Source organism: Erinaceus europaeus, chromosome 8 (assembly GCF_950295315.1).
Source record: "Erinaceus europaeus chromosome 8, mEriEur2.1, whole genome shotgun sequence".
NCBI classification, from domain to species: domain Eukaryota; kingdom Metazoa; phylum Chordata; class Mammalia; order Eulipotyphla; family Erinaceidae; genus Erinaceus; species Erinaceus europaeus.
The window spans coordinates 115621010-115646607 of NC_080169.1; the positions used below are offsets into that span (position 1 = coordinate 115621010).

General features: G+C 44.1%; 1 protein-coding gene across 1 annotated transcript in view; it reads left to right on the forward strand.

Annotated features, from left to right (window-relative positions):
* The window catches only part of CLCN1 (chloride voltage-gated channel 1), a 77269-nt gene that overhangs the window by 30629 nt on the left and 21042 nt on the right, over positions 1 to 25598 (forward strand). The window contains exons 8-14 of the mRNA XM_007522315.2: positions 4738 to 4863; positions 5742 to 5826; positions 6067 to 6168; positions 8953 to 9037; positions 9281 to 9430; positions 24324 to 24393; positions 24594 to 24704. Of these exons, the coding sequence (XP_007522377.1) occupies positions 4738 to 4863; positions 5742 to 5826; positions 6067 to 6168; positions 8953 to 9037; positions 9281 to 9430; positions 24324 to 24393; positions 24594 to 24704 (729 nt within the window). The remainder of the gene's footprint in view (positions 1 to 4737; positions 4864 to 5741; positions 5827 to 6066; positions 6169 to 8952; positions 9038 to 9280; positions 9431 to 24323; positions 24394 to 24593; positions 24705 to 25598) is intronic.

Below are 25598 nucleotides of genomic sequence, written 5' to 3' on the forward strand. Positions count from 1 at the left end.
GCTGCTGCACTTATTGACTCACTGCAAACTATTGTGTACTTTTGCTTTCAGGTCTATATTTTGCCCTACTTTATGGATACATGTGTACATCTGCCCTGTCTCATGGGACCTGGTCTGTATCTAGATTTGTGGGCTTTGTTAGGAAGTGAACCACCTGAAATGGAATTAGAGAATCCTATGGGAAAGGAAAGGTCTCAGCCAGGTAGTGATGCTGAAGGGTTGACGTTCCATACCTCATGTCTCTGGACACAGTCTGAAGTGAAGCATGCTGAGGTGGTACTTGTTGGGTTGATTAGCTGGGATCAGCAGATGCAGTATCAGTTGGTATGAATTGAGGGAAGCATGCAGCAAAGTGAACCCCATCCTAGAGGTTCCAGGACTGGAGGAAACATAGGCTTTATAGAGGTAGTGGGAGAGGTTCCAGCTTTCTTAGGGTTTAAGAAGGCAATGGATAATTATTGATATAATCAAATTATTTGGCAATTGGGTTAACTTTGAAAATCCCATTGTTAGGATTTGCTGTATTATACATGGCATCACCATAATTTATGTCCTTTGACACTATTTATATATAGCTGTGTCTTATAGAGCAATGCCACCATTTGCTTCTGTTCTCCCTGGTCTAAGCTTTTAGGAGAATCAACATTTCAAAGAACAAGTCATTATTAGATGTGTATTAACAGTTTGAGACCACTGTTAAAATTCAGTCTGATTACACGTTTGAAGTCTTAAGTGCTTAGACTGAAGGAACATATATTCAGCCTATGGTCTGTGCATTAAAAGGTTTGAGACATTCAATCAGTTTTACCCTTCTCATATTAACTAAATAGTGATTTATGAGACTATAAGTAGTAGGAGTGTACATCAACACCATTCCCACCACCAAAGGACTATATCCTGATCCACTTCCTCCCCCCCCATACTCCCCAGTGAAGCTGAACATCTACCCTCACCCTCCACCCAGAGATTTTTACTTTGGTGCCCTACTCCAAATTCAGTCAGATCTTGCTTTGAGTTTCCCTTTCTGTTCTTCTTTCTCAACTTCTAATTATGAGTGGGATCATCCCAGACTCATCTTGGATCCCACTCATAAACAGAAGACTTATTTTTTAGATGGGACAATGCCAACAGAAAACTGGAATAAATAGTACTCTCTCTCTCAAAATAATAATATTGGATGTACTCTCTCGCAAAATATTAATACCTTATCTCATGCAAGATTTAGAAACTATAGTTGACCAAAGGTTACTAAAACACAGAAAGTGAAATCATAGATAAGGGGAACCACTGTATATTCAAAGATTATTTTTCCCTTCACACCTGAATCTTGCTTTTCTTTCTTTTTTCCTTTTTCCTTTTAAAAATGTTTTATTTATTTTACTTTAATGAGAGGGATATAAAAATATACACAGAGTGACCAAAATACTGATCAGCTCTGGCTTATGGTGGTGGAGGGGATTAAACCTGAAACCTTGGAGCCTCAGGCATGAAATCCCTTTGCAGAACCATCATGCTGTCTCCCCAGCCATGAATTCTGCTTTTCACACCCTCACTAGCACCCCTTCTGTTGTTAAAATTTTCGGAAGGCTCTTGCCGGGCTGGCTTGCTTCATGGGCGGGTAACAGAGACGCGGAGACAACGGCTGGGCAGGGAAGCTGTATTTCTTTATTCAGGAACAACGATTCACAAACTAAGACAAACTAATCACCAAACAGAACTCTGCTGTCTCTTTGTGGCGGCGCAAGCACTCTCTCTTTTACTCTGGAACTCAGGAACCCAGGAACTCTGTCTCTCTGGCACTCTCTCTTACTCTGTAACCCTGAAACTCTCGAACTCTGGCACTCAGGAACTCTGTCACTCTGGAACTCTCGGATTCAGGAACCCTCTCTCGGGGTTCCTTGGGGCGGGGCCAAGCAGGCCCACGAAATTAATTGGACTGATCCAATTCTCTTGGCGGGGGGAGGGCTAGAACAAACCAATGTAAAGCATACGACACCCTTCCTTTGTCCCTGCTAATCCTTTCATATTTTTCTCTTAATTAACCTTCTCATTAAATCCTCACTCAGCTACTCTCTGAAGCAAAACTACTTAAGAGTATTAGTAAGTTCTCTGTATACCTCCGTTACTTCTCTTAAACAGACTTGTTTTTTTTAAACACTGCCAAATACATTATTTTCAAAAATATTTATTTATTCCCTTTTGTTGCCGTTGTTGTTGTTTTATTGTTGTAGTTATTATTGTTATTGATGTTGTCGTTGTTGGATAGGACAGAGAGAAATGGAGAGAAGAGGGGAAGACAGAGGGGGAGAGAAAGATAGACACCTGCAGACCTGCTTCACCGCTTGTGAAGGGACTCCCCTGCAGGTGGGGAGCTGGGGGCTTGAACCGGAATCCTTAAGCCGGTCCTTGCACTTTGCGCCACATGCGCTTAACCCGCTACGCTACCACCCGACTCCCAACAGACTTGTTTTTAGTTTCTAGCTCCTTGGTATACTCTCCCCCATCCGCCTTGCTTTGGTCCTTTGAATTCTGATCATTCATATTACTTTTTTTTTTTTTTAAGAAAAATATTTGGATGAATCCTCGCTTTCTGTTCTTGGAGCACTCATATTACCAGTTCTCACAAAACCCTTTCCTGTTCACTCTTCTGATACCTTCTGTCCACAGTTGCTCTTGGGTTTACAGTACAGAGTGAGAGAAGGGCAGACTGGAGGGATCTCAGACCTGAGTTCTGCTTGGCAGCTGCTCTGAACACTTCTCTCTTGTAACTCTTCTGCAGACATTTTTCAACAACCTTTAAATCCCTGCTGTGAATCCTACCCTGCCCTGATCTTTTATTGGTTCAACAGTGGTTTACAATATTATAAAACTATAGGAGAATATATATGACTCATACACCCACCACCACAAGTTCCAGGTGTCATTGCAACAGAGACTCTCCCCCCTCCCCCCACCCCTACATGTCCTCTGATAACCACCACAGTTTTCTTCTTTATTGCCAAAAGGGTTACCTCTGGAGCTTCTTGCTTGCACAATGAATCTATTGCTCCCAGTGGCTATTTTTCTCATTTCTCGTTATTATTATTATTTGATAGGACAGAGAGAAATTGAGAGGGGTAGGGAAGAGAGAGAGAGAGAGAGAGAGAGAGAGAGAGAGAGAGAGAGAAGATACCTACAGCATGGATGGCTTCATTTGTGAAGCTTCTCCCCTGCAGGTGGGGGCCTGGGACTTGAACTCTGGTCGTTGCATATGGTAAGTAACATATGTACTTAGCTGGGTGTGCCACTATCCAGGCCCTCTATCATAGTTTTCAGAGCCTAAGAGGGAGATTTTTTTCACAAGTTCCTTTCCTTTAGTTATTTCTATTCCCCAGAAGAGTAAAATCAGGCAGTAGTTATAGGACACTTCTTATTTCACCCAGCATCTTAAGTTCCAATCATTTTATCCTGAAAGCCACAGTGTCACCTCCCCCCTCTATTATTTTATTTATGTAGTAGAGCACAAAGGAATCAAGAGGGGAGTGGAGAGACACAGAGGGAGAGAGACAGAGAGACACCTGCAGCCCTGCTTCACCACTTCTTCCAGGGGGCAACTGGAGGGGACAGGGCTCGAACCCAGATCCTTGAGCATTTTAACATGTGCACTTAACTGGGTGTGCCATTGCTCAACTTTTCCCCAATCTATTTTCTTTCTTTCTCTGGTTTTGTAAATTAATTATTATTATCATTTTACCAGAGCACTGCTTAGCTCTGGTTTATGGTGGTGCTGGGGATTGAACCTGGGACTTGGGGTCTGCTTGGAGAACCATTAGGCTGTTTCCACAGCCTCTTTTAAAAAAATAGTTTATTTAATTATGTTAATGAGAGATATACAGAGACAGACCAGAGCACTGTTCAGCTCTGGCTTATGGTGGTGCAGGGGATTAAACCTGGGACCTCAGAGTCTTGGGCATGAGTCTTTTGCAGAACCACTATGCTGTCTCCCCAACCCTCCCCCTCCAATCTGTTTTCTTTTTGTGTGTGTGGGTTTAGTTTTTTTTTTAATATTTATTTATTTATTTATTCCCTTTTGTTGCCCTTGTTTTATTGTTGTAGTTATTATTTGTTGTTGTTGTTGCATAAGACAGAGAGAAATGGAGAGAGGAGGGGAAGACAGAGGGGGAGAGAAAGAGACACCTGCAGACCTGCTTCACCACCTGTGAAGCGACTCCCTGGCGGGTGGGGAGCAGAGGGCTCGAACCGGGATCTTTACTGCCGGTCCTTGCGCTTCACACCACCTGCGCTTAATCCGTTGCGCTACTGCCCGACTTCCTCCAATCTATTTTCTAAGAGATGGAGAGCGTCCTCTTGTCTAATGGATTGGGGGCCCCCTCCCCCTCTCCCACCCACACCCTTCTTCTTCTAGCGTTTGCCTTTCTTCCATAGCCAGTTAATGGCTTTGAAAGTGACTGGGATCCATGTGGATTCAGTCGGCTAGGAAGGATCGTCAGTTTCCCCAATGAATGGGTACTCACGGGATGCACCACGGGAAGGTCGATCCAATGCATCCCACCCACACCCTTAGTCAAAGCAAAGGCTTGCAGGCCCAGGTTTGGGACTCCAAGGGACCTCTCTGTTGTACTTCTGCTTCATGTTTTGACTTCAGTTTCAGCCCAGGGTGGGATGGGGGTGGGGGCCTTGGAGCGCCTGTGGGTGCCCCTGCACCTGACCTGGGACCCGCCCCGCCCCCCGGCACAGGTGTGCTCTTCAGCATCGAGGTCACATCCACCTACTTTGCGGTGCGCAACTACTGGCGGGGCTTCTTCGCCGCCACCTTCAGTGCCTTCGTGTTCCGGGTGCTCGCGGTGTGGAACAAGGACGCGGGTAACTTGGGCTGGGCAGGGGGGTGGTGTGGGGTGGGGGATGCAAGGCATTGGGATCAGTAAGGAAAGAATCCCAGGGAGCCACTGGGGAAGTGCCACGGAGGCCCAAGAGTGTAGGCCAAGGTTATGGAGTGGGGAAGTGGTGGAAGGCAGAGTCAAGGGGAATGAAAGGAGGAGGGGCAGGGAGGAAGGAAAGAGCAGAGCCCTGAAACAGCTGGCAACCTCTGCTTTCCTCCTGGAGTCTTGTTTCATTTATTTTCGAGTAGCTGGCAGGATTGTCGCTGGGATTCAGCGCCTACAACACAAATGTCTTCTTTCTCTTCTTGACCCCCCTCCATCTCCTTGGCCTTCCACCTTTTTATTATAATTTTCTGTTTAAATTTTTGTCTTATTATCTCTATTTATTGGACAGACAGTCCAATAAATAATTGAGAGCAAAGGGGGAGAAAGAGAGGAAAAGAGAGACAGGGAGACACCGGCAGCACTGCGTCACCACTTGTGAAGTTTGCCTCCTGCAGGTGGGAACCAGAGGCTTGAACCCAGGTCCTTACACATAGTAACAAGTGTACCCAACCAGGTGTGCCACCACCCACCCCCATTCAACTGTTTCTTCTCCTTCTTTCCTCCTCCTCCTATTACATCACCTTCTCTCTCTCTCTCTCTCCCTCTCTTTCTCTCTCTCTCTCCTTCAGAGAGAGAACTTGAAAGTAGAAGGGGAGATAGGTAACTACATCACTGCTTTACTACTTGCAAAGCTTCCCCCCTGCAGAAGGGAACTGGGGGCTGGAAGCTGGGTTCTTGCCCCTGGGAACAGGTACACTCAAGCAGGTGGCCTTCTATGTTGCCCCCACCGCCATCCTCACCCTTTCCACCCTCCAGTCACCATCACAGCTCTCTTCAGAACCAATTTCCGAATGGATTTCCCCTTTGACCTGCAGGAGCTTCCAGCTTTTGCTGTCATCGGGTTAGTGGGGCCACCTGGTTTGAGAGTGATGGGAGGGGGGCGGTGGAGAGGGGTAGGGGGCAGCTCTGGATTGGAAGGGAGCCAAGCAAGGAAATGTATGGACCTGCATGGCGCCCCAGCTGCTGGGGCTTGGGGTGGGGGATGTAGAAGGGGAAATGGACTTCTGACCTCTGCCCCCACACTCCTGGGGGTTCGAGGGATGAGGTCACAGGGCTTCAAGACTCCTCTCCCTCCTTGCAGGGTCTGCTGTGGGTTCCTGGGAGCCCTCTTTGTTTATCTGCATCGCCAAGTCATGCTGGGAGTCCGAAAGCACAAGGCCCTCAGCCAGCTTCTGGCTAAGCAGTGAGTCACTGCCCTTGCCCTGCCCTGCCCTGCCCTGCCTTGCCCTGCCCACACATTTTCTGATTTCTCCTAGAGTTACTTCCTTCTTCCCTTTTAATCTTGGTCCAAGGCTTTACAGACCCTTAGGTGGCAGGTGACCAAATGTAAGTCCCCTGATACTCTTGGCAGGGAACTAGTGGAGTGGTTTCTCCTATTTTTTTTTTTTTATCTTTGAATGCAACCAATTACTTTAAAGTGATTTCTGAGACTAGTATTAAGATGTAATTAGTTCAACAACAATGACAAAAAAAAAAAAAAAGAGCCAAGTAAAATTGCACTGACTCTTAGATACCTCTAGAATGAACTAGATTCTTTCTCTCTTCCTTTATCATTCCAAGGCAAAACAGCCTGTATTAGCATTAGCATGACACACGGCATTTGTGTTCCAAGGTCTATCCTTTAAAGGTAACTTTTTTGTGGAGTGATCTTTTTCCTTCCTTTCTGTTCCTTCCTTCCCTCTTTCCTTCCTTCTTTCTTTTGCAGTGAAAATATTCTTTCCTCCTTCTCTCCCTCTTTCTTTACTCTCTCTTTTTTAAAAAAAGATTTTATTTATTAATAAGAAAGATAGGAGGAAGGGAGTTGGTGGGTAGCACGGTGGATTAAGCGCCCGTGGTGCGAAGCGCAAGGACTGGCCTAAGGATCCCAGTTCAAGCCTCCGGCTCCCCACCTGTAGGGGAGTCGCCTCACAGGCGGTGAAGCAGGTCTGTAGGCATCTATCTGTCTCTCCCCATCTCTGTCTTCCCCTCCTCTCTCCATTTCTCTCTGTCCTATCTAACAATGACGACATCAATAACTACAACAACAATAAAAAAAAAAAACAAGGGCAATAAAAGGGAAACTAAATAAATAAATATTAAAAAATTTAATAAGAAATACAGGAGGAGAGAGAAAGAAAGAACCAGGTGTCACTCTGGTATGTTACTGCCAGGGATTGAACTCAGGATCTCATGCTTGAGAGTTCAGTACTTTATCCACTATGCCACCTCCCAGACCCTTTTCTTCTTTTTACCCTCCCTCCCTTCCTTCCTTCCTTTCTTTCTAAATATAATTTTCTTTAAAAAAAAAAAACTTTTTATTTATTATTGAATAGAGATAGAGAGACACCTGCAGACTCGAGGTGTGCCATTGCCTGGCCCCAGTCTTTCTTTCTTTCTTTCTTTCTCTCTCTCTTTCTTCTATTTGACAAAATGAAGAGAAGTTGAGAGGGGAGGGAGAGGTAGAGAGAAAGAAAGACAGACATCTGCTGCACTGCTTCACCATTTGTGAAGTTTTCCCCCTACGGGGAAGGTGGGGGTGGGAGGTGGCTTGAACCTGGGTTCTTGTGCGTGATAACATGCACTCAGCCTCCTCCTTTTCTTTTCCCTTCCTTTCTTCCTTCCTTCCTCATTCTTCTCTCCCCTTTCCTTTTCTCCTTCCCTTCAGCCTTCTGCCTTTGCTTTCCCCCAAAATGCATATTGCTTTGCCATTGGTTTATATGGTATTTACTTCTGGGGGTGACTTGACAGGAAACTTGAACTCCCAGCAGATCTGCATGTGCCCATGTGATCCCACTCAGGAGGGACAGAGGGTTGATTTTTTTTTTAATTACTGATTTAATATTGATTTACAAGATTATAAAATAACAGGGGTATAATTCCACACCGTTCCCACCACCAGAGTCTGTGTCCCCATTCCCTCCACTGGAAACTTCAGAAGTTCTCCCAAGATCACAGATATGGGTTGATATCCTTTTTTTTTTCTCTCATTTTTTTCTATGGTCCTGCCTTCACTTCCTTTTTTTAAAACAAATTTACTTATAAAACGAAACACTGACAAAAAACATAGGATAAGAGGGTTACAACTTCATACAATTCCCACCACCAGAACTCTGTATCCCATCCCCTCCCCTGATAGCTTTCCTACTTTTTATCCCTCCGGGAGTATGGACCCAGGGTCACTGTGGGGTACAGAAGGTGGAAGGTCTGGCTTCTGTAACTGCTTCCCGCTGAACATGGGCATTGACAGTTGATCCATACTCCCAGCCTGTCTCTCTCTTTCCCTAGTGGGGCAGAGCTCTGGGGAAGCAGAGCTCCAGGACACATTGGTGGGGTCGTCTGCCCATGGAAGTCCGGTTGGCATCACAGTAGCATCTGGAACCTGGTGGCTGAAAAAAGAGTTAACATATAAAGCCAAACAAATTGTTGACTAATCATGAACCTAAAGGCTGGAATAGTTCAGATGAAGAGCTGGGAGGGGTCTCTGTTTTGTAGATAGTAGTCTTATTTTAGTTATATTCCAAAGAGCCCATCACTATACTAGTTTTTTTTTTTCCTGAGCCTGACATCTGATATGCTATGCAGGTTGATCTAAGAATTTATTTATTTATTTATTAGAAAGGTAGAATGAGAAAGAGAAAGAACCAGACATCATTCTGGTACATGTGCTGCTGGGGATTGAACTCAGGACCTCATGCTTGAGAGTCCAATGCCTTACCCACTGCACCACCTCCCAGACCACCCTTCACTTCCTTTCTAAGTCACACTTACACCTTCTGAACGTTACTTCCACTACTGTTACTACTTCCAAATGTCCTTCCATTTTTCCTCTTTTCTCTCTGTGTCCTGATGGAATTGGGGTTCAGAGACCTCTGGTCATCTTCTCTCTTTCTGGGAGTATGGACCAACAGTCTTCCTGGGGTCCAGTAGGTGGGAGTTCTGGTGTCTGTAATTGCTTCTCCGATGGACTTAGAGATTGTTTCTTTTCCAGCCGCCTACTGTATCCTGGAATTGTTACCTTTGTCATCGCCTCCTGTACCTTCCCTCCAGGAATGGGTCAATTCATGGCTGGAGAGGTCAGCTCCAAAGGGGGACTGGGGTTTAGGGGTGGCTGTGTGAGGGCAAATCACTGAGTACAGGACTGGGACCAAACCGCCACAGGGATGCCATGGCACAGTCAGCCCCGAGCTGCTGAGCATTTGAGCTGTTTGTCCGAGAGTAGACTCTGCCTCCAGACAGATGGGTCAAAGAGATCCTTGAATGAAGAAGCTGGGGAATCAATATCCCGTGAGACCTGCCTTTGCTTCCTCCCCTCACAGCTCATGCCACGGGAAGCCATCAGCACCCTGTTTGACAACAACACCTGGGTGAAACACTCAGGTGACCCAGAGAGCCTGGGCCAGTCGGCGGTGTGGATCCACCCACAGGTCAATGTCGTCATCATCATCCTCCTCTTTTTTCTCATGAAGGTACTTCTCCTGGCACCCTCATCCCTCCCTCACTTCTCTCTGCTTCCATCCATCTCAGGAGTCTGGGGTTTGCAGAGGGGAGCACAGGGGAGACCTGAGGTGGGAGGATGAGGTGAGGTCTCTTCCCCATCGCATCTGGTTCATCACATCCTATTCCACAAAGAATTGGGGAGGCTGAGGTCAGGCATTGAGGACTTTATTCAGGGAAATGGAAGCACTCGTGTGTAGGCACGAGAGATCCTGTGGACAAAAATGGTCCCTAGTTGGCAAAGCTGAGCTCTTTTATCCTGACCTGCCTATGATGAATGATCTTCTCACTGGGCTGTTAAATGACCTGAGTCTTCTCTTGGCCCCGCCCTCCAGTCAGATGTTCAAAGGTTTCTGCTTCCTTTCTAAGCCACGCCTACAACTATTACTTCTTCCTCAAGTGTCCTTTCCTTTCTCTCTCTCTCTCTTTCTTCCTTCATCTCTTTACTTTATTTTATTTTATTTATTCCCTTTTGTTGCCCTTGTTGTTTTATTGTTGTAGTTATTATTGATGTCGTTGTTGTTGGATAGGACAGAGAGAAATGGAGAGAGGAGGGGAAGACAGAGAGGGGGAGAGAAAGACAGACACCTGCAGACCTGCTTCACCGCCTGTGAAGGGACCTGCCTGCAGGTGGGGAGCCGGGGGCTCGAACCGGGATCCTGACGCCGGTCCTTGAGCTTAGCGCCACCTGCGCTTAACCCGCTGTGCTACAGCCCGACTCCCCATCTCTTTACTTTTGTTCTCTCTTTTTTTTTGATCGTTTATTATCTTTGTTTATTAATTGAGACAGCCAGAAATCAAGAGGGGAGAGGGAGATAGATAGAGAGAGAGAGAGAGAGATAACTGCAGCTCTGCTTCACTGTTCACAAAGCTTCCCCCCTGCAGGAGGGAACTGGGAGCTTGAACCCAAGTCCTTGTGAACCCAATCAGGTGTGCCACCACTCGACCTCTCTTTCTTTTCTTTTCCTTTCTTTTTTCTCTTCCTTCCTCTCTTCTTTTTCTTTTCTTTTCTTTTTTAAAATATCTATTTTTACTTATCCCCTTTCGTTGCCCTTGTTGTTTTATTGTTGTAGTTATTATTGTTGTTGTTGTTGTTGGATAGGACAGAGAGAAATGGAGAGAGAAGGGGAAGACAGAGAGGGACAGAGAAAGACAGACACCTGCAGACCTGCTTCACCGCCCGTGAAGCGACTCCCCTGCAGGTGGGGAGCCGGGGGCTCAAACCGGGATCCTTATGCCGGTCCCTGCACTTTGCGCCACATGCGCTTAACCCGCCGCGCCACTGCCCGACTCCCTTTTTCTTCTTTTCTTATTGCCATTAGGGTTATTACTGGGGCTCAGTGCTTGCACAATAAATCCATAATCCTTGCAGCCATCCCCCCTTCCCCCCCCCTTATTTGATAGGAAAGATAGAAATTGAGAGGGGAGGGGGAGATAGAGAAGGAAAAAGAGAGTTATCTGCAGACCTGCTTCACCACTCGTGACACTCACCCCCCCCCCCCCCTTGCATGATGATGCATGTGCTCAACCTCCTGGCCCCACCTGGATGTCCTTTTCTCTTTCTTCTCTGTGATGGAGTAAAAACCAAAGGGTCTTGGTGACAAAGGTTTTGAGTCTCAGCTTGTATTGGTGGAAGAAGGGGCATGTGGGGGGCTCAGGACCCTCTCCACCTAATTTTCTCCTAACAGACTTTCATCAGATCTTCAGCCAACCTGAAAAGAAAGAGCTTGGCAGTCATAGTCTAAGTAGATTGCTTGTCTGTAGAAGTAAGGCCATATCTGGGTTAATTGCTCCAGCCATGACAACGGAGTGATCTTGCCATAATTATCATAACCCTGCTAATGGTTCCACTTGATAAATTATTAAGACATCACAGTAGTCAAGTAAACAAGGGCAAGATAGGGCTGAACAATACAGAGAATTATGGAAAGACCTCAGATAAATGAGCCCTGTCTTCCACTTATTAGATAATTGGGCACTTCATTCTCCATGCATCTGATTTTCCTTTTTTTAGATGATTTGCACAGCCATCTTTGCCCCCAGCTTAGTGAGGAATCTCTTTTCTAGAATTGAAAAAAGAGATAAAATATTTAAATCACTTTTATTAGGGGCTATACATCATTTTTATAAATGTTATTCTCTGGCTAGGTGGGAGGCTGGAGGACGTTTGCTATTCTCAAGCCATTTTCTAACTCCCATCAGGAAACCAAAGCTGACCTCTTTGATATCTGTACTTTTATCTTTGTGGGGTTTTTTTTAAGTTTATTTATTTATTTATGTTGAATAGAGACAGATAAATTGCAATGGGAGGAGGTGGAGATAAATATAGAGACAGGGACAAGGAAAGAGAGAGAGACTTGCAGTACTACCTTACTGCTTGTGAAACATCCCCCCTGCAGGTGGGGACTGGGGGACTGACCCCAGCTCCTCATACATGGTAATATGTCTGCACCACCCTGCATTGTAACATGTGTGCTCAACCAGATGCATCACCGTGCCCCCCTTGTATTTTTTCTCTGCTCATTAATAAATATGTATATATATAGGCTTCTCAATTGCTGCCTTCTATGAAGGTGTTTTATTTCTTTTTTAAAATTTATATTAGTGATTTAATAATGATTATCAAGATTGAAAGATAACAAGGGTACAATTCCACACAGTTCCCACCATGAGAGTTCTGTGTCCCATCCCCTCCATTGCCATCTATTCATATAATTACTGATTGCTTCTCTCTCTCTTCCTCCTCCTCCTTCTTCTTTTTCTCCTCCTTTCTTCGTCTGATGTGCTTGAATAATAAAACATCTTCTTTCTATGTGAGAGCACTTGTATCAAACTCAGACCCTTCCTGCTTTTCATTCCTTTGCTATTAACTTATTCATGACACCTTTTTATGAATCTATATTTCCTCAGGATATGAGTCACTAAGTTATATTTGTTTTGTGAGAGCTACAGTGAGCTCATTTATTCAATAAATGTTATTATTCACCTGCTGTATGCCAAATACAAAGTGCTGATCTCTGACAAACCTTATGATTGAAAGAAACATTTAGAAAACTTTTTTTTCCTTCTTTGTTTTTGACTGCCAGTTTCATGGACATTCCAATGATTTGTGGTCAGAGAAGCCTGGCATTTAACAGACCCAATTCTTTTTTTTTTTAATTTTTTTTTATTTAATAAAGGATTAATTAACAAAACCATAGGGTAGGAGGGGTACAACTCCACACAATTCCCACCGCCCAATCTCCATATCCCACCCCCTCCCCTGATAGCTTTCCCATTCTCTATCCCTCTGGGAGCATGGACCCAGGGTCATTGTGGGTTGCAGAAGGTAGAAGGTCTGGCTTCTGTAATTGCTTCCCCACTGAACATGGGCATTGACTGGTCGGTCCATACTCCCAGTTAACAGACCCAATTCTAAACCTGTATCTTCCATCATCAGGCTTACTGTGAATTCTGGAAGCTGCATTTACATTATGTTCTTTATCACTTAACTCAGGATGGATTAACTGTCTTTATAGTTTCCATCTCTGTTTTGGCCACCTCACGGTAAACACAGATAGTAGTTACTCATTAGATTCTCTTTTGTTTCTTCCTTCTGAAGGTCTGAAATATATATTATCAAAGACATGGTTGCGGTGTCTTGTTGCAAAATTTTTTAATTATCTTTATGTAGTTATTGGATAGGGTCAGTCAGAGATCAAGAGGGAAGAGGATGATAGAGAGGGAAAGAGACAGAGACACCTGCAACACTGCTTCACCACTCGCGAAGCTGTTCTCCTGCGGGTGAGGACCAGGGGTTTCAACTTGGGCCCTTGCATGTTGTAACACATATGCTCAACCAGATGTGACACCACCTGACCCCTACTGTTGAAAATCAACAATCAGACTTTCAAATATAGAGTTCACCTGCTCCAGTGTATAAATCTGAATCTCCTGCCTTTGTCTCTGGAGTGTACAAATCCATGTGCAGTAGCCAAGTGCAAGTGTTGATGGTATCTCTGGGTTTATTGTGCAATGATGGTAACTCTTGATCTGATTTTCTTCTAGACTGAGCTATATGGTACCTTCTGGATCATATATGCTTTAAAAATGACAGTATTGTGGCCAGGTGGTGGTACATGTGGTTGAGTACATATGTTATAATGCACAAGGACCCAGATTCGAGCTCCGAGTCTCTTGAATGGTGAAGCTGTGTTGCCGATGTCTCTCTGTCTCTCTATCTCCCCCTTCCCTTTCAATTCCTGCCTGTCTCTATCAAATACATTTAAAAAGATAATACAAAAAGTAAAAAATGGGAGTTGGGCTGTAGCGCAGCCGGTTAAGCGCAGGTGGCGCAAAGCACAAGGACCGGCATAAGGATCCCGGTTCGAACCCCGGCTCCCCACCTGCAGGGGAGTCGCTTCACAGGCGGTGAAGCAGGTCTGCAGGTGTCTATCTTTCTCTCCTCCTCTCTGTCTTCCCCTCCTCTCTCCATTTCTCTCTGTCCTATCCAACAACAACAACAACAATAATAACTACAACAATAAAACAACAAGGGCAACAAAAGGGAATAAATAAATAAAATAAATATAAAAAAGTAAAAAATGTCAGGGTTCAGAAAAACAACATATTGTTTCTTTTTCTTTTTTTAATTTTTTTAATTTATAAAATGGAGATATTGACAAGACCATAGGGGTACAATTCCACACAGTTCCCACCACCAGAACTCCCTTTCCCCTCCCCTTCCCCTTGAAAGCTTTCCTATTCTTTCTCCCTCTGGGAACATGGACCCAGGATCATTATGGAGTGAGTGGAAGTGGAAGGTCTGACTTCTGTAATTGTTTCCCTGCTGAACATGGCCATTGGCAGGTCAATCCATACCCCTAGCCTGTTTCTATCTTTCCCTAGTGAGGCAGGACTCTGGGGAGGTGGGGTTCCAGGACATATTGGTGAGGTTGTCTGCCCGGGGAAGTCAGCTTGGCATCATGGTAGCATCTGGAACCTGGTGGACAGCTCAGCTAAGCATCTGGCATGTGTGTTGTCCTTTCTCTATCCCATTCCTGCTTATACATACTGTTTATTTTTCTATGTTTCTCCCTTATCTTATCTCATTTCTCCAGCTTCCCCTGTAAATATCTGGGTATATTCTACTTCATGGGTAAAGAGTGTATCCAGAGAAGCATACTGGGATTATACAGAAAGACTCACTTCTATGTCACATGTATTAATCTCACTGAATTACATCCTGATAGCCTGACCTCATGTTATAACCAGAGAATGAACCAGTTGGGGGTATCACTCCCTGCTTCCCAGGGACTTCCCTCTAGTAAAAGCACCCCTGATTTCTTGATAAACCCCTGAATTGCAATGCCTGTTATTTCTCTCTTGAACTTTTTTTCTTAATTACTGAGTTCTGTGTATGCTATGACATGTGTCAGAAACCCTTTGCTATCTCTGTTAGTTCCATCTCCAGCCCTCAGGTGTGTTTTGGCCATGTCAGGGTAAACACAGATAGTGGTCAACAGGCCTTCAGGCTAATGTGAAGCGTGCCTCATCTGATAACCCTGAATTATGCCTTCATCCTTAGCGTAAGGTCAGGATTGGCAGAGTAAACACAGAATCTAATATAATCAGTAGAATTGGAGGTAACAAGTCTGATACAGAGTGTTCTACATACTAGGAGAGAGATTATTCAATATACACACTCTTGGGATGTTTTGTGGATACCCTTAAGATGTTCCTATTTATTTATTTTCATTTATTTATTTATAAAATGGAAACACTGACAAGACCATAGGATAAGAGGGGTATAATTTCCGCCACCAGAGCTCCGTAGCCCATCCCCTCCTCTGATAGCTCTCCTAGTCTTTAATCCCATGGGAGTGTGAACCCAGGGTCATTGTGGGGTGCAGAAGGTGGAAGGTCTGGCTTCCGTAATTGCTTCCCCACAGAACATGGACATTGGCAGGTTGATCCACACTCCCAGCCTGTCTCTCTCTTTCTATTTATATATGCTCATAGGACGTTATAGAACGTTTATAGTTGACATGTTGTATGCACACATACCCAGTGAACAGAGAAACAGTGAACCTGCTTGAGGGATAAGAAGACACATGCAGAGATGAGGGTGACACAGTGGAAAATTAGGAGAAACACATGCAAGAGAAACTTCAGTAGAACCTTGAGATGTGAGTGAAACTGCTCTCCGGCATCCTGAGAATCCCCCCAAGTGGTCTTCCTTCCCTCCCTTCCTTCTTTCCTTCCTTCCTTCCTTCCTTCCTTCCTTCCTTCCTTCCTTTCTTTTCTCTCTTTCTTTCTTCTTTGCCTCCAGGGTTACTGCTAAGGCGAGGTGCTGGCACTACCCTTCTGCTACTCCTGGTGGCCATTTTTTTGTTTGTTTTTTGTTTTTGTTTGTTTGTTTTAGTGAATAAGGCAGAGAAATTGAGAGAGGAGGGGGGAGATAAAGACAGACACCTGCAGACCTGCTTTACCACTTGTGAAGCGACTCCCCTGCAGGTGAGGAACTGGGGGCTCGAACCAGGATCCTCATGCGGGTCCTTGTGCTTTGTGCTATGTATGCTTAACCAGGTGTGCTACCTACCACCCATCCCCCACAAGCAGATTTTCTATGTTTTTATCCAAGTATTTAATTTATCTGTTTATTGGATAGAGACAGAGAAATCAAGAGAGAACAAGGAGGTCAGAAAGAGAGAGAGAAGGAGAGACACTTGCACTACTGTCTAACTACTCCAGATGCTTCCCCCCTGCAAGTGGGGTGTGGGGACCAAGGGCTTGAACCTGGGTCCTTTTGCATTGTAACCTGTCTGTTCAACTAGGCATGCCACTCCACCCCTCCACCTCCCCACCCCCAGTTACATTTTAAAAGTTTTCTGCAACTGTGAGACCTTGGTTGGTTTACAAATAAGAAAATCAGTAGCAGCGGGAAGCTCTAGTCAATTTTGCAAAATGACTTTCATTTCTGAGGCTCTGAGCTCCCATGTTCTATTCCCAGTACCACCACCACAAGCCAACACTGAGCAGTGTTCTGGTAAAATAAATGAATAAAGGAAAATTAAAAAATATATATTTTCCCCAAAGACTTGGCAATAAGTGACCCGGTCAAATTAAAATATAAGAGTGACTAGACCTATTTTTCTCCGAAGTCTTATTTGAACTTTAGTCTCTATGGTCTTTTGGCAATTACCACTATCTATAGAATAGATTCTGGGCTCAGTACCTTTTGTTTATTTATTTATTTATTTCAAGCTCAGTACTTTTGTAACAGTGCAAAAGGGAGCTTCAGGGCTAAGCGATGGTGCACCTGGTTGAGCACACAGGTTATAATGCACAAGGACCCAGGTTCCAGCCCCTGGTCCACACCTGCATGGAGAAGGCTTCAGGAGTGGTGAAGCAAATGTCCCTCTGTCGCTTCCCTCTCTATCATCCCCTTTCCTCTTTGTTTCTGCTTGTCTCTGTCCAATAAATAAATAAAAATAATTTAAAAAATTAAAAATATTTTTAAAAAGAAAGAAAAAGGGAGCTTCCAGCTTCCTTGATCTTTTTAAAAAAATTTTATTTATAAAAAGGAAACATTGACAGAACCATAGGATAAGAGGGGTACAACTTCACACAGTTCCCACCACCAGAACTCTGTATCCCATCCCCTCCCCTGATAGCTTTCCTATTCTTTATCCCTCTGGGAGTATGGACCCAGGGTCATTGTGGGATGCAGAAGGTGGAAGGTCTGGCTTCTGTAATTGCTTCCTCACTGAACATGGCCATTGACAGGTCGATCCATACTCCCAGTCTACCTCTCTCTTTCCCTAGTGGGTTAGGACTCTGGGGAAGCGGAGCTTCAGGACACATTGGTGGGGTCATCCGCCTAGGGAAGTCCGGTTGGTATCATGGTAGCATCTGGAACCTGGAGGCTGAAAAAAAGAATTAACATATAAAGCCAAATTGTTGACTAATCATGAACCTAAAGGCTGGAATAGTCTAGATGAAGATTTGGGGGTCTCCGTTTTGAAAATAGCTAGTAGGCTTATTTTAGGTATATTCCAAAGGGCTCTTGACTTTACTAGTTTTTTTTCCTGAGCCTGACATCTGCTATGCAGGTAGACCCAAGTTATTGTCTGGGGGAGATGATGTCATGGCTGGAAAAAGGGATATAAATCTGGATTAGGGAAGAGTAGCTCCCAAATATGTGGAAATGTGTATAAATATTGTTGACTGTAAACCCCATTGATTTGATCTGATCTGGGGCCCATATTCAGCTTAGAAGCCTATGTGACCTCTGCATCCCCGTAGATCTGAGCTCACATTCTGTGCTCATGAGTAGGAACGTTCCAAGCTGCCCCAATTTCTGGACCCATCTTCCTCAGGTGGGAGATAAAGTATGTTATCCAGCCTCCCTTTGGAGGCTCTCTACCATTATTGATCCAGCTTCCTTGCTCTTAAAACATGTACAGTGACATCATATGGTAGATATAGAGCTTTTTTTTTTAAAGTATTTTATTTATTTACTAATGATAAAAGATAGGGACATCACTGATACATGTGCGGCCAGGAATTGAACTCAGGACCTCATGCTTAAGAGTTCAATACTTTTTCCACTACACCACCTTTCGGACCAGGACGTAGAGGTTTTGGTGATGCCTTTGAGTGGAATTCCAGCTTCAGTGTCCCTCTTAATAAGCCTCACCTTAGCCCCTAGTCTCACTGGCTTTTCCGAGCACCACGAGGTCTGTAGGACTCCTTTCCCCTCTTCCAATTGCTGTATCTTGTGGAGGCTTCAAGTAAGTTATCTGCGACTGTGGGTCTGAACTTCCCCAGTGCTTTGGAATTGGATGTTGAATAACCACAGGTGTTTATTTGTGTGGACATCACTTAACATTGCTTCTGGGTTTCTCCTATTATGTGCTTTTGGTTCTTAGCAAATCTCCCCATGTCATTTCTTTGTGTTGGTAAAATGTCCATGGCCTCGGATCCTGACACCCTCTTTATCTTGGAAGATAATAGAGAGTGCATCCTCTGAAATCAGACCTCTCTGTCAGCTCTAATCTGTATGATGGGGAGCTTCCAGATGGGCCTGAGCCTACAAAATTCCTGTAGCTTTCATGTACTTATTCCCATGAGACAAATAACTCAAGGGGCCTCTGGTGGTGAGGTGTCAGAATCACTTAAGGAAGCTCAAAGCACAATGGCCTGCAGCTCAGAGGTAGTCACCTCAGATGGTATCTGGTCGTCTGCAGTTTAAACAAGTCAGTTCAAACAAGCATAGCATGACTGTTGGATGCTTAGCAAATACTGGCTCAGGGAAACTCTTTCTGGTTTGCATATGTTCAAGGCTCTGGTACTCAGCTCCAGGAGTTTGTGGAGACTTCCCCACACAGGCAAGCAATTCTCAGAAACCAGCCTGTTGCATATGTTCAAGGCTCTGGTACTCAGTTCCAGGAGTTTGTGGAGACTTCCCCACACAGGCAAGCAATTCTCAGAAACCAGCCGGATGTCTGAGAGACAGACTCTTATTCCTCAGTTCTAGCACTTTCTACCCTGAGGGAGCTCAGCTTCCCCAAACCAGCCCTCCACTTGTGATGCTTTAGCTTCAAGGCCAGGGTGTTCCCTGTGTTTCTGACCAATCAGCTACAGATTGGAGGTGTCACACCTCCCTCTTCAACCAATCAAAAGCCCAGACTGTTATCTGTCCTTCTTACCAACTGGCAATCAATCAGCAGTTTACAGAAACCAGAAAGCCTATTTGACTACTAGATCACTGACTTATCATAGAGGGATACAAACCAGGACTAGCCATTTGCAAGAGATGCTTGGGGCATGGTGTGGGGAAAAGGAGTGACTCCTTCTACCCCAGCCTGTGTGCTCAAGTTCACCAAACTGGAAATTCTCTGAAGCCTTTCATTATTATTGTTATTATTATTATTAAATTTATTTTTTTAACAGAGCACTGCTTAGCTCTGGTTTATGGTGGTGTTGGGGATTGAACCTGGAACTTTGGAGCCTAAGGCATGAGAGTCTGTTTGCATAACCTTTATGCTATCTATCCCTCAAATCACCCCCCCCCTTTAAAAAATATTTGTTTATTGGGGGATTGGGCGGTAGTGCAGCAGGTTAAGTGCACATGGACCAGCATAAGGATCCCGGTTCGAGCCAGACTGTAAACCTCATCAATTTGATCTGACCTAGGGCCCATATTCAGCATAAGAGTCTATGTAACCTCTGCATCCCTGTAGGTCTGAGCTCACATTGTGTGGTCATGAGTAGGAATGTTCCAAGCTGCCCCAATTTCAGGACCCATCTTCCTCAGGTGGGAGATAAAGTATGTTATCCAGCCTCCCTTTGGAGAATGGAACATTCTCTACCTTTGTTGATCCAGATTGAGGGCAGATTGTTGATCCTATTTGGGGGCCCACAAAGGGGTCCATTGTGTTGTTCCTGATGGAGATGACCAGTGACAATGGAGAAAGGGATCTGTTAGAGGTCTAGGCCCATCATGTCTGTGTGGGAATCCCAGGACTCTCCTACTAGGGCCCCAGCTGATGGAGTGGCCTGACAGATGACTAAAGAGTCATCATTAAAGTATGCCAGTCTCTTGCCCTTATTCAGCTTTTGAAGTCCTTACTTTCATAAGGTTTGCTTTGGGGTGACCAAGGGAAGTGTAATAGGAAGTAGCTAAGGAGGGTATCTAGGTTTAAGTAGAAACTATTTGATTAGGAACTTTATGGTGTCTTTTTAGGTCTTTCTACCCATTTGCTTCACTTATTGACTCACTGCAAACTATTGTGTACTTTTGCTTTCAGGTCTATATTTTGCTATACTTTATGGATACATGTGTACTTCTGCCCTATCTCATGGGACCTGGTCTGTATCTAGATTTGTGGGCTTTGTTAGGAAGTGAACCACCTGAAATGGAATTAGAGAATCCTATGGGAAAGGAAAGGTCTCAGCCAGGTAGTGATGCTGAAGGGTTGACGTTCCATACCTCATGTCTCTGGACACAGTCTGAAGTGAAGCATGCTGAGGTGGTACTTGTTGGGTTGATTAGCTGGGATCAGCAGATGCAGTATCAGTTGGTATGAATTGAGGGAAGCGTGAAGCAAAGTGAACCCCACCCTAGAGGTTCAAGAACTGGAGGAAATAGTGGTAGCAGGAGGTCTGTTTGTTTGTTTTACCAGAGCACTACTTAGTTTGGGCTTAAGGTGGTATGGGGAATTGAACCTGGGGCTTTGGAGCCTCAGGCATGAGAGTCTTTTTGCATAACCACTATGCTATCTACCCCTACTCCCAGCTCTGATTTTTCCTTCTCTCTTTTCCTTCCTTCTTTCCCTCCTTTCATATCCCCTCCATCCTGCCCACATTTACTGACCACTATCCTCATGCAAGAAAGAGGCAGAGATAATGGTGTGTACATTCCTGTTGTACACAAGAGCAGCACTCAACCTCTCCATCTCTACATCTGTACCTGGTGTTCTGCAGATATCCGCTGTCCTAAACATATTCCGACACGCAGATGAACGTGTTTTGCTTCCTCTCAGAGTTTCTGAAGTCTTTGTCTCTCCTTCCTGATCAGCCTTGGCACAAGGGAATTCTTTCTAAGGTCCAAGGAATTAAGAGATTGAATGTGATTGGTACAGTTTATTTTAAAAATTATTTATGTGTTTAATGAGAGAGAGACCAGATTACCACTCTGGAATGTGTTGCTGGAGATTTTAATCCAGGGCTTCAGGCATGCAAATCCTGCGTGCTACCCCTGAGACATATCCCAGTTGCTGCCATGGTGCTCTCTCTCTCTCTCTCTCTCTGTGTGTGTGTGTGTGTGTGTGTGTGTGTGTGTGTGTGTATGTGTGTATGATTGAGGCTTCACTACTCCGTGACCTTTTTTCAGAGAGAAAGACAGACAGCACAGTCCCAAAGCTTCCCTCAGTGTAGCGGGGCCACTCTTGAACCTTGGTGATGCACATGATAAAGCAAGCAAGTGCAGTAAGTAAACTATCGTGCCAGCCACGGTATGGCTTTTAAATTGTAAACATTTCCATCCTAGCAATTTGTTCTTACTTTCAGCTGCTACCATCTTTCATCAAATTAATTCCAGATCCTATCCTCAGGTAGGCTCACTCATCTTGAAAGTGGTAGATAAACTTGCTGCTTCATTTATATGTCATGTCTCATAATTATGTTGTTCTTAACAGATCCTTTCCCCACTGCCTCTCAATGCTTTTGCAACACTTTTTTAAAAAAAATTTCTTTATTAGGGGATTAATGGTTTATAGATGACAGCAAAACACAATAATTTGTGTGTGCATAACATTTCCCAGTTTTCCACATAACAATACACCCCCCACTAGGTCTTCCTCTGCCATCTTGTTTCAGGACCTAACCTCCACCTCCTCCCCCCCCAGAGTCTTTTACTCTGGTGCAATACACCAACTCCAGTCCAAGTTCTGCTTAGTGCTTTCTCTTCTGATCTTGTTTTTCAACTTTTGTCTAGGAGGGAGATCATCCCATATTCATCCTTCTGTTTCTGACTTATCTCACTTAATATGATTCCTCCAAGCTCCGTCCAAGATGAGGATAAAAAAGGTGAAATCACCATTTTTAGTAGCTGAGTCGTATTCCATTGTGTATATAGACCACAACTTACTCAGCCACTCATCTGTTGTTGGACACCTGGGTTCCTTCCAGGTTTTGGCTATGACAAATTGGATTTTGCACACTTTGTCACAGAATGTGTACACTGCTTGTGCTAGAATTGCCCCATCTCCTGTTGGAATATCATCTTTCAAGGTGGACTCTGGAGAGCTTTTCTATGATATTAATTTTTTTATTATTTTTAAATATTTATTCCTTTTTGTTGCCCTTTTTTTATTGTTGTAGTTATTGTTGTTGTTATTGATGTCACTGTTGTTGGAAAAGATAGAAAGAAATGGAGAGAGGAGGAGAAAACAGAGAGGAGGAGAGAAAGATAGACACCTGCAGACCTGCTTCATCATCTGTGAAGCGACTCCCCTGCAGGTGAAGAGCCGGGGACTCAAACTGGGGTCCTTATGCCGGTCCTTGTGCTTTGCACCATGGGTGCTTAACCTGCTGCACTACCACCCAACTCCCTTTTTATTAAGGCACCCTCCTTCTATGGTCAGGTGATGTTTTTGTCTTTTATTTAAGGTGACCTATGTCAAAGAAAATGCTTCAGACAGGATGTTCTGTTTCCCAGATTTCCCCACAAGGTTCACTGTATAAGTGGATTTGTAAATGACTATGTTTGTCACATATCAAGGTGTCTGTCACTTAGATCAGGGGCTCTGCAAACTTGGAAGCAACCCAACTGTCCAACAACAGATAAGTGGCTAAGAAAGTTGTGACATAAATATATATGTTTCCGCCACTAAACCTGATGCATTATCTCCTGTGCCACCTATTAAATGGATTTGAAGGAAATATGTTCAATGAGATAAGCCAAAAGAAGAAGGGCAAATGCCAGATGTTCTCACTTGTAAATGGAACTTAAAAAACAAGGACAGAAAGGGAAAATACAAAGTGAACCTTGGACTGGGTGTGGTATATTGCACCAAAACAAAAGACTCTGGGGAAGGAGGGCTGGGGAAGGGTTAAGAGAGAGGGGAAGGGCTCTGGGGTTCTTGGTACATGATGGTAGAAATGGACCCAAGCTGGGAGTGATGGTGTTTTACAGACACCCCTCACAGGGGGGATGAGAAATTGTACTCCTGTGTCAACTACTATACTATCAATCCTTAAGCCCCTAATAAAATGAATCCTTTTTTCAGAAACATAATCTGACCAGGAAAAGGTATACTTGAGTTTCAAGAATTTCTGGCTACTCCATTGAGGGGAATTTCTGGAGCCCAGAGAATATCCAGGGATTGAGTTCTTTGGGGAATAATGACAGAATAGTGCTCTTGGGCTCCTCTCCTTCTTCTAGATTGTGTAGAGGCAAATTGAGTCACTTCAAACAGAGGCAAGGGCTCTCAGGACAATTACCTGATACAACTTTATTTTCCACTGACAAAAAAAAAAAAAAAAGAAATACCTTCTGGGGTCGGATGGTGGTGCACCTGGTTGAATGCACACATCACCACACACAAGGACTGGGGTTCAAGCTCCCCATCTCCACCCGCAGGGGGAAGGCTTCACTAGTGGTAAAGTAATGCTACAGGTGTTTCTCTTCCTCTCTAACTCCCCTTCCCCTCTCAGTTTCCCTCTGTCCTGTCATATAGAAAATAGTTTAAAAAATTTCTTCTTAGTGTAAAATAAATTCAAACACTGTAGTAACTGTCAAAGAAGAAATTAAAACTCAGCTGAATTTATAGTTCCTGGAAATAAATGGTATTAATACTGTGGTATTTATCACTCCATATAGATTTTTTTAATCAATGTGATAAAAATTTTATCAGTCTATCTACTAATGAGAAAATACATATTTCTTGGTAGCTTGTTCATTTTTTTTTTCTTTTTCAACTTCAGCATCACTTTATTGAGGCAGTGTTGATTTACAGCATTGTTCTTGTGCTGAGGGCACATTCTCACGTTTCTCTAGGACAGGTGTGGGTCTATCTCACCCTCCATCAAATCATCATCTGTTTCTGCCAGGGAGGCTTAGATGTTCAACCTCTCCTCTGGTGGAACTTATACTGTCTTGTACTGTCTCTGGTGATCTCTTAACTTTGAGAGCCCTTTGGTTTGGGGTTCTGGAGGAAAGGTGATGGAAAATATGACTTCCAGAAGATTTAACTCTCCTGAGATTTCTGTAATTCATGATGGAAGAGGAGAGAGGACCATGGGAAAGGAAGGGGCTGAGTGTGGATGTGTGTACTGGGGAGAGCTGAGAAGGTATACTGACACTTCTGTTTGCCTTAGTTCTGGATGTCCATCGTGGCCACCACCATGCCCATCCCCTGTGGGGGCTTCATGCCTGTGTTTGTATTAGGTAAGTTTTTATGAGAAACCTGATATCTTACTGACATTTACAACTTGGGAAAAATCAGAGATGACCCAGGAAGCTGGGAGGGTGTGTGTGTGTATTTGGTTTTAGTGCCCATAAAAGAAGGAAAGAAGGATAACTCTGAAAATAAAGAGGATGAGGAATTTGGATGACTCAATATCTGTCTTCTTGACTCCCTGTTATAGGAGCTGCATTTGGAAGGCTGGTGGGAGAGGTCATGGCCATGATATTCCCCGATGGAATCTTATTTGATGGCTTCCTCTACAAGATCCTACCTGGGGGCTATGCAGTAATTGGTGAGAATATCCTACTCTTCCAACTTGATTTTCACAACCAAGCCTCCTTGGGCCTCCAATCTCCACACTCAAACTCTCTCCCCTGACATCTTCACTTGGGACTGTATGATGTGGTTCTAACGTAATACTATTCCATTCAGTTGGCATTAAGAGCCCAACTATTGGCTTTGACTCTCATTTGATCTCACTGGACCTCTTTGAGCTTTAATTGTGTGTGTGTGTGTGTGTGTGTGTGTGTGTGTGTGTGTGTGAGTGTGTGTGTGTGTGTATGTGTGTGTTGAAAACAGATGATGAGACTAAGATGAGATAAATAAGGATGAAAAAGTTCTAGAGTGCTCCTGGCTCTTTGGTAAGGTTTTTTTTTTTTTTTTTTTTAAGATTTTATTTATTTATGAGAAAGATAGGAGGAGAGAGAGAAAGAACCAGTCGTCACTCTGGCACATGTGCTGCTGGGGATTGAACTCATGACCTCATGCTTGAGAGTCCAAAGCTTTACCACTGCTCCACCTCTTAGACCACAAGGGGTTTTTTCTTTTGTAGAATCATGGAAATAATAATAATGCAGAAGTTGGTTTTGAATGTTTCCAACCTGCAGATGTGTTAATACCCATGGGGACCTAAAAGCACTTAATAGAGAGACAAATAACCATGGATTCTGGATTCAGACCTGTTCCCTGCCCCCACATGCAGGGGGGAAGCTTTATGAGGGGTGAAGCAGTGCTGTAGGTGCCTTTTTCTCCCCTTTCCCTCACTATTCCTCCTACTCCTCTCAACTTCTCTCTGTCTCTATAAAAAGTACAAAAAAAGTTTAAAAAAATACATCTGAAAAACAAAATATTAAACTCATCATTGCCTCCGATCAAAAACCATGCCTTCCACAATGACCAAGACAAT